We start from the raw sequence: 10,000 nt of genomic DNA, 5'->3' as shown, positions 1-10,000 counted from the left end.
AATGATGGTGGTCATAAAGTGGAGCAACGTTTGCGAGCGGTCCGTAGACTTTGTTTCCAGCAGCTGCAGAAACCAAAGTTCATAGCTTTCTCAGAGCATTTCATTGAACTGGACTGTTCAGTTTGTCCTGAAAAACGTGCCTCTTATCCGAGCTGGCTTCATCAGTTTCTGCTCATAGACCTAGATTGTTAAGAACCAGTCTAGATGTAGCAGGTTGGTCAGATCAGCATCAAGACTAGATCTGACCAATCTAAGTCAATCAATTGTTAAGAACAAGTCTAGATGTAGCAGGTTGGTCAGATCAGCATCAAGACTAGATCTGACCAATCTAAGTCAATCAATTGTTAAAAACCAGTCTAGATGTAGCAGGTTGGTCAGATCAGCATCAAGACTAGATCTGACCAATCTAAGTCAATCAGTTGTTAAGAACCAGTCTAGATGTAGCAGGTTGGTCAGATCAGCGTCAAGACTAGATCTGACCAATCTAAGTCAATCAATTGTTAAGAACCAGTCTAGATGTAGCAGGTTGGTCAGATCAGCGTCAAGACTAGATCTGACCAATCTAAGTCAATCAATTGTTAAAAACCAGTCTAGATGTAGCAGGTTGGTCAGATCAGCATCAAGACTAGATCTGACCAATCTAAGTCAATCAGTTGTTAAGAACCAGTCTAGGTGTAGCAGGTTGGTCAGATCAGCGTCAAGACTAGATCTGACCAATCTAAGTCAATCAATTGTTAAGAACCAGTCTAGATGTAGCAGGTTAGTCAGATCAGCATCAAGACTAGATAGGACCAATCTAAGTCAATCAATTGTTAAGAACCAGTCTAGATGTAGCAGGTTGGTCAGATCAGCATCAAGACTAGATCTGACCAATCTAAGTCAATCAATTGTTAGGAACCAGTCTAGATGTAGCAGGTTGGTCGGATCAGCATCAAGACTAGATCTGACCAATCTAAGTCAATCAATTGTTAAGAACCAGTCGAGATGTAGCAGGTTGGTCAGATCAGCATCAAGACTAGATCTGACCAATCTAAGTCAATCAATTGTTAAGAACCAGTCTAGGTGTAGCAGGTTGGTCAGATCAGCATCAAGACTAGATCTGACCAATCTAAGTCAATCAATTGTTAAGAACCAGTCTAGGTGTAGCAGGTTGGTCAGATCAGCATCAAGACTAGATCTGACCAATCTAAGTCAATCAATTGTTTAAGAACCAGTCTAGATGTAGCAGGTTGGTCAGATCAGCATCAAGACTAGATCTGACCAATCTAAGTCAATCAATTGTTAAAAACCAGTCTAGATGTAGCAGGTTGGTCAGATCAGCATCAAGACTAGATCTGACCAATCTAAGTCAATCAATTGTTAAGAACCAGTCTAGATGTAGCAGGTTGGTCAGATCAGCATCAAGACTAGATCTGACCAATCTAAGTCAATCAATTGTTAAGAACCAGTCTAGATGTAGCAGGTTGGTCAGATCAGCATCAAGACTAGATCTGACCAATCTAAGTCAATCAATTGTTAAGAACCAGTCTAGATGTAGCAGGTTGGTCTGATCAACATCAAGACTAGATCTGACCAATCTAAGTCAATCAATTGTTTAAGAACCAGTCTAGATGTAGCAGGTTGGTCAGATCAGCATCAAGACTAGATCTGACCAATCTAAGTCAATCAATTGTTAAGAACCAGTCTAGATGTAGCAGGTTGGTCAGATCAGCATCAAGACTAGATCTGACCAATTTAAGTCAATCAATTGTTAAGAACCAGTCTAGATGTAGCAGGTTGGTCAGATCAGCATCAAGACTAGATCTGACCAATGTAAGTCAATCAATTGTTAAGAACCAGTCTACATGTAGCAGGTTGGTCAGATCAGCATCAAGACTAGATCTGACCAATCTAAGTCAATCAATTGTTAAGAACCAGTCTAGATGTAGCAGGTTGGTCAGATCAGCATCAAGACTAGATCTGACCAATCTAAGTCAATCAATTGTTAAGTACAAGTCTAGATGTAGGAGGTTGGTCAGATCAGCATCAAGACTAGATCTGACCAATTTAAGTCAATCAATTGTTAAGAACAAGTCTAGATGTAGCAGGTTGGTCAGATCAGCATCAAGACTAGATCTCACCAATCTAAGTCAATCAATTGTTAAGAACCAGTCTAGATGTAGCAGGTTGGTCAGATCAGCATCAAGACTAGATCTGACCAATCTAAGTCAATCAGTTGTTAAGAACCAGTCTAGATGTAGCAGGTTGGTCAGATCAGCGTCAAGACTAGATCTGACCAATCTAAGTCAATCAATTGTTAAGAACCAGTCTAGATGTAGCAGGTTAGTCAGATCAGCATCAAGACTAGATAGGACCAATCTAAGTCAATCAATTGTTAAGAACCAGTCTACATGTAGCAGGTTGGTCAGATCAGCATCAAGACTAGATCTGACCAATCTAAGTCAATCAATTGTTAAGAACCAGTCGAGATGTAGCAGGTTGGTCAGATCAGCATCAAGACTAGATCTGACCAATCTAAGTCAATCAATTGTTAAGAACCAGTCTAGGTGTAGCAGGTTGGTCAGATCAGCATCAAGACTAGATCTGACCAATCTAAGTCAATCAGTTGTTAAGAACCAGTCTAGATGTAGCAGGTTGGTCAGATCAGCGTCAAGACTAGATCTGACCAATCTAAGTCAATCAATTGTTAAAAACCAGTCTAGATGTAGCAGGTTGGTCAGATCAGCATCAAGACTAGATCGGACCAATCTAAGTCAATCAATTGTTAAGAACCAGTCTAGATGTAGCAGGTTGGTCAGATCAGCATCAAGACTAGATCTGACCAATCTAAGTCAATCAATTGTTAAGAACCAGTCTAGGTGTAGCAGGTTGGTCAGATCAGCATCAAGACTAGATCTGACCAATCTAAGTCAATCAATTGTTAAGAACCAGTCTAGATGTAGCAGGTTGGTCAGATCAACATCAAGACTAGATCTGCCCAATCTAAGTCAATCAGCATAAATTGATGAAGTCGCAATGAACATCCATAGACAAAACTAATAGCCTGACTTGGCTTATTTTTTCCGGAGTTACTTACGAGGTCCAGACTCTGCAGTCTAAATCCGTAAGCCGGCCCCCTCTTGCTGCTGTTCATGTAGTTCCCAAACGCCAACACGATCTAGAAGAACAAAATCACGATCAGGACCCGGCCTGAAGACTTAATCGCTAATGTCGTCGCCTCACCTCTAAGATCTTCCTTAACTTGGCGGAGGACTTGATGGACATGGACGCGGCGATGATAGAGTTGAGTTGCTGCAGAGGAAGTAAAACCACTCATCAGTTCTAAGATCTTAAGGGAGTCCGTTCAAGGAGGTTGGACTGACCGGTTGAAGCCGCTTGACGCTCTCAGGGAAGTTCCCCATGAAGGTGAGCGTGTTGATGCGCTGGCTGAGGCGAGGAATCTTCCCGAAGTCCAGAATGAAGCGGTCCTCGTCCGTCAGCTCGTTGAGGGGTCGCCCTTCCTTCTCGTAGTTGAGTAGAAGCTTCATCTCGAAGTCGGAGGGTATGAAGTGTTCCAGCAGCTCCAGGAAGTCGATGGACAAGGACTGCTGGTCATACCTGTGAGAAAGGAAGACCACCAAATTGAATCCAAAAACAACTGAATCGAATCAGAACGAGGCGGTCCGTACATCTCGATGGCGGTGCAGATGTTTGAAGGACTCATGCCGCCTTTGCGTAAGGTGATGGCCAGGTTCTTGGCCTTGTTGGCATCAATCAAAGATGTCTTGCTGGGGGCTTTTTGCCCCAACTTCTTCTTGACTTTGGACAGATCTGACGGGTTCCCCTGCGCCTTCGTCTTGAACTGTTCCTCAAACATCTCCATGTTCAGGTCCTGCCGAAACGGAGGAGCATAAAATCAAAAGCTTGCACTGTCGTTCTCCGTTGAGTCAGCGCCTTCTTACCTCCAGGAGTTGTTCGTCGTCCAGCTCGTTGAAAACGGTTCCTGAGACCTGGTTTGGTTTCAAAGGTTGCCAGTTCAACAGCGGCATCCTGAACTTGGTCTGAATGGGCTTTTTGCTCTTTAACCCTAAAGAAGAAGATGTAAGACCATAGCCATGGTGTGACTTTAAATAGTTTTCGGCTCCTCTCCCTACCAGACTGAATGTTGGGTGCTCCAGGAGTGGGTGGAGGAGGCGGTCCAACTCCAGGTGGAGGTGGAGGAGGTGGTCCAACCCCAGGTGGAGGTGGAGGTGGCGGTGGCCCTGGCCCTCCTCGGCGAGCTGGTGGTGGCCCTCCTGCGGCAACTGGTGGAGGAGGCGGTGGTGGCCCCCCTGCGGCAGCTGGAGGAGGTGGTGGCGGTGGTGGTAGTCCGACTGCTGCAACGAGAGGAGGAGGCGGTGGTGTTGGCCCTTCTCCTGCAGAAAATTTCGCCGGTGGGGGTGGTGGTCCTCCTCCAGGCGGAGGAGGTGGACATGGTGGCTCTCCACCAGGAGACGATGGGAGTGCTGGAGGACCGTAAGGAGGGGGTGGAGGAGGTAGTACAGGACGGGAGGGCGTGGATGAGGGTACGGGGGCGGTGGGCTGAGGTGCCGGTGCAATAACATAATCTGTCACCGTGATGGGCACCACCTGAATGTCCAGGCCCCCCGAGGCGGTCCGGGACAGGCGGATCAGCCCTTTCTCCTGCAGCTCGTGGATCTTCTGCTCCAGCTCGGAAGTCACCTGAGGAGCGGCCACGCTCAGACGCTCCCGCTCCTTTTCCCGCTCCCTATCCAGTTCCTTCTCTCGTTCCCTCTGCTGGAGGGAGCTCACCTGGGAGCACGAATCCCTCAGGCTCTCCTGCAAGGTACAACATGGTCTTACAGTCGTGCAAACAAGTGTTGCTTACATATTTTTTTCATACTTTTTTTTTGTAATACTCAATACAATACCATTAATACTACTACTACTCCATTTATATTAATATTTCATCATCTAGATAAATTGGATTAAGATAAATATTCAAACAAATTACAATAGAACTAGTACTAATAATAATATAATAAATGTGCATCACTTTTATATATTTTCTAGACACTTGGGATAAAATATAAATACAAAATAAAATAGTACTAATTCGATTAATAAAAATGCAGTAATTATGCATCACATTTATATATTTTCTGGATCCAGTCGGATAACATATAAATAAAAATAAAAAACAGTCCTACAGTATTAATAATAATATAATTATACATTAGATTTATATATTTTCTGGATATCCAGTAGGATAACATAAATCAAAATAAAAATGGTACTACAGTATTAATAATAATATAATTATACATTACATGTATATATTTTCTGGATACTCAATTGGATAAAATAAATATACATTTTAAAAAAAAATAGATCTACTATTAATAATAATAATATAATAATTATGATTTTTATATATTTTTAGACAATTAGGATAAAATATAAATACAAATAAAATAGTACTAATACGATTAATAGAAATGTACTAATTATACATCACATTTATATATTTCTAGACACTTAGGATAAAGTATTAATACAAACAAAATAGTACTAATACGATTATTGAAAATACAGTAATTATGCATCACATTTATATATTTTCTGGATCCAGTCGGATAACATATAAATTTTAAAAAAAAAAGTCCTACAGTATTAATAATAATATAATTATACATTAGATTTATATATTTTCTGGATATCCAGTAGGATAACATAAATGAAAATAAAGATGGTACTACAGTATTAATAATAATATAATTATACATTACATGTATATATTTTCTGGATACTCAATTGGATCAAATAAATATAAATAAATAAATAAATAAAATAATAGAACTACTACTATTAATAATAATATAATAATTATGCTTTTTATATATTTTTAGACACTTACGATAAAATATAAAAACAAATAAAATAGTACTAATACGATTAATAAAAGTGTACTAATTATGCATCACATTTATATATTTTTAGACACTTAGGATAAAATATTACTAAAACGATTCATACAAAAATTAATAATTATGCCTTATTCATATATTTTCTGGATATCCAGTAGGATAACATATAAATACAAATAGTACTACAGTATTAAAAATATAATTATGCATCACATGTATGTTTACAATAGAACTACTACTATTAATAAAAATATAATAATTATACATCACTTTTATATATTTTTAGACACTTGGGATCAAATATAGATACAAATGAAATAGTACTAATACAATTAATAAAAATGTAATAATTATGCATTATATTTATATATTTTCTGGATATCCAGTCGTATGACATATACATACAAATACAGTATGTAGTACTACAGTATTAATAATAATATAATTATACATTACATTTATAGATTTTCTGGATACTCAATTGGATAAAATATAAATACAAAAAATAATAGAACTACTACTATTAATAATAATATATGATTATGCATCACACTTATATATTTTCTGGATACTCTGTAGGATAATATAAATACAAATAAAAATAGCTCTACTAATAAGACTCATAATATTAATTACGCATCAAATATATATATTTTCTGGATACTCTGTAGGATAAAATAAAAATACATAAAAATAGTACTACTGATAATCATAAAAATAATGTCATAATTATGCATCACATGTATATATTTTCTGGATACTCTGTAGGATACAATTAATATAAATAAAAATAAACAGTATTACTACGGTTATTAATAATATAATCTATTTTGTGTGTATTCAATAGGATTACATATAAATACAAATAACAATAGTACTATTACCAATAATATGATTATGCATTACAATTTTTGGGAGGTACTTAGTTGAATAAAATAAATATAAATAAAAAATAGTGCTACTATTATTAATAATAATGTAATAATTATGTATTATAAATGTCCTGGGTACAAAATTTAAATAAAGTAAAATACAAATCAAAAATAGACAATAAAATATATATATACATACAAATTTGAAATGAAAAAATAATATAACTACTACTATTAATAATAATATATGATTATGCATCACACTTATATATTTTCTGGATACTCTGTAGGATAATATAAATACAAATAAAAATAGCTCTACTAATAAGATTCATAATATTAATCACGCATCAAATATATATATTTTCTGGATACTCTGTAGGATAAAATAAAAATAGTACTACTGATAACCATAAAAAATAATGTCATAATTATGCATCACATGTATATATTTTCTGGATACTCTGTAGGATTACAATTAATAAAAATAAAAATAAACAGTATTACTACGGTTATTAATAATATAATATATTTTGTGTGTATTCAATAGGATTAGATAGAAATACAAATAACAATAGTATTATTACCAATAATATGATTATGCATTACAATTTTTGGGAGGTACTTAGTTGAATAAAATAAATATAAATAAAAAATAGTACTACTATTATTAATAATAATGTAATAATTATGTATTATAAATGTCCTGGGTACAAAATTAAAACAAAATACAAATCAAAAATAGACAATAAAATATATAAATACATACAAATTTAAAATGGAAAAATACATAGGCCTCTGGCAAACAAACGTCTGGTGGAGTAAATACATTTTTCCATGCCAGTCTTTGGCTTTGTTGATGTAAATGAGATCGAGACGCTGTTGTTTAGGACGTGATGAGACTTTGTTCAACTGCAACACGCACCTTCAGCAGCTCCGTCTCCTTGGTGGCCTGCATGAGCTGAGTCTCCAGTTCCGAAATCTTCTCCGCAGTCTGAGTCTCCATCTCATGGAGCTGAGCGCTGAGCTGCAAGCACAGGAACCTCATCATAATACATACTGTACCACGCTGACATGTTCCCTCTCGTTCTTGACTTTTGCAGCTCCACCTGAACATTGTGGTCCTGCAGGTGGTCCACGTGCTCAAAAACGCCTCCTCTACTCTCGGCGTCCTCCAGCAGAGCTCCGACGTCCAGCACGTTGTCCAGGTAGGCCTGGATCTGCACCTGCAGCTTCTCGCTTTCTGTTTCTCTCAGGCTCTAAAAAAAACATGCAATGTCTTATCGTCAAGTACGTAAAAATAGATATTTACACTTTTAAAATAAGGCATCTCACGTCCAGATACTTGTCCAAGCCCAGGTGAGTGAACTCATACTGCAGGTGCACGCGGAAATTCATATTCTCCACTGAGTGGACCACAATGTTGATGAACTGCATGCAGGCCACCTGCAAACACATGACATCATTAATATACACTCAATTAATTTGTGTGACTAATTACTCTAATGGCTGTAGAGAACATGTGCACATGCGGCCCACCATGAAGTCAATATTGCTGTCGTCGTTGACGAAGTACTCCATCAGTTTCTCAAAGCGCCACCGCTCTCTGCTCACCTGACAAGAGAAAAAAAATTATAATAACTTACAAAATATATTATTTATATACATATAATATATTCTTATTTCATGTTAGGGTGTATTTTCATTTTTGTTAAATTTAATGTTATTGTTTTTCCTTTGTGTGATTTAAACATTACAATAAAAATACAAAAAATGTTGAATTATTATGTAATACACAATATTTAATATGCACAAATTACAACTATGGTATGAAATATTTTTGCTAGATTTACAATTTTTATCGTTTTTCCTTTGTATTATATAAATATTACAACATTATTTTTTGGATAAAAATAATTCAGATTTTTTTTGTATATTAAATTATAACATTTTAAAGATTAAGATTAAAGTACATAATATACCATTGTAAATATTCATAAATTACAATTATTATATACATTAGATTTAATATTTGAATCGTTTTTCTTTGTATAAATTAAATATTGAAATACATTTAGCATGTATTTCAATCATAAAAATAACAATTATTTAGATATTTGAAATTATACTTGATATGCAATTGTACATGTATAAAAATTGCAATTATTGTGTCAATATTTTGTTTAATTTAGGATGTTTATTTTTTTTCCTTTGTACTAATTAAATTATTACAATTAATTTAAATGCAGCTGAGATAGGCTCCAGCGACCCCCGTGACCCTGAAAGGGACAAGCGGTAAAAAATGGATGGAATTTAAAAGCATGCATTCTCATCGTAAAAACAATTACTTTGATTTTTTTTTTTTATATAATTGTGTGAAATATTTAGTTTGATTTAAGATGTTTTGGTTTCCTTTGTACTGTCTAATTATTACAATAAATGTTAAAGCATGCGTTTCAATTTTAATATAATATACAATTGTAAATATGTATAAATTAGGAAAAAAATTATATTCAAACATTATAAACAACCAAAAATATGAGTATGCATTTTGGGACTTTCAATTTTTAACACCACCACAAATACAGCAGTTATGATGTAATACACAATATTGAATATGCATAAATTACAACTATGGCATGAAATATTTTGCTAGATTTACCATTTTTATCGTTTTTCCTTTGTATTATATAAATAGTACAACACGTTTAAAAACATTATTTTTTGGATTAAAAATAATTAATATTTTTTTAATATACTAAATTATAACGTAATATACAATTGTAAATATTTATAAATTAAAATTATTCTATGCATTAGATTTAATATTTGAATCGTTTTTCTTAGTATTATTTAAATATTAAAATACATGTAGCATGTATTTCAATCATAAAAATAATTATTTTATATATGTTTAATTATACTTGATATACAATTGTAAATGTGTAAAGACTGCAATTATTGGGTAAATATTTTGTTTGATTAAGGATTTAATTTTTCGTTTGTACCAATTAAATTATTACAATTAATTTAAAAGCATGCATTCTCATCATAAAAACATCAATTATTTAGATTTTTTCATATAATTGAGAGAAATATTTAGTTTTATTTAGGATGTTTTTGTTTCCTTTGTACTATCTAAATATCACAATAAATTTAAAAGCATGCATTTTAATTTTAATGTAATATACAATTGTAAGTATGTATAAATTAGGGGGAAAA

General features: G+C 34.7%; 1 protein-coding gene across 3 annotated transcripts in view; it reads right to left on the bottom strand.

The window, feature by feature from the left end:
• fmnl1a (formin-like 1a) overlaps positions 1-10,000 on the bottom strand; it is a 29,616-nt gene that overhangs the window by 4,565 nt on the left and 15,051 nt on the right. For all 3 annotated transcript variants that reach the window (XM_062050035.1, XM_062050034.1, XM_062050036.1), the window contains exons 10-20: positions 8,318-8,392; positions 8,114-8,224; positions 7,888-8,037; positions 7,704-7,805; positions 4,134-4,818; positions 3,942-4,066; positions 3,669-3,871; positions 3,363-3,597; positions 3,223-3,291; positions 3,077-3,157; positions 1-63 (exon numbers count right to left, since the gene is read on the bottom strand). The exon at positions 1-63 is cut by the window's left edge. In XM_062050035.1, coding sequence (XP_061906019.1) covers positions 1-63; positions 3,077-3,157; positions 3,223-3,291; positions 3,363-3,597; positions 3,669-3,871; positions 3,942-4,066; positions 4,134-4,818; positions 7,704-7,805; positions 7,888-8,037; positions 8,114-8,224; positions 8,318-8,392 — 1,899 coding nt within the window. The remainder of the gene's footprint in view (positions 64-3,076; positions 3,158-3,222; positions 3,292-3,362; positions 3,598-3,668; positions 3,872-3,941; positions 4,067-4,133; positions 4,819-7,703; positions 7,806-7,887; positions 8,038-8,113; positions 8,225-8,317; positions 8,393-10,000) is intronic.

This window comes from Entelurus aequoreus, linkage group LG06 (genome assembly GCF_033978785.1).
Source record: "Entelurus aequoreus isolate RoL-2023_Sb linkage group LG06, RoL_Eaeq_v1.1, whole genome shotgun sequence".
In the NCBI taxonomy this organism is placed as follows: Eukaryota; Metazoa; Chordata; class Actinopteri; order Syngnathiformes; family Syngnathidae; genus Entelurus; species Entelurus aequoreus.
Note: the sequence above shows the minus strand (reverse complement) of the source record. Positions and strands in the feature narration are given on the sequence as shown.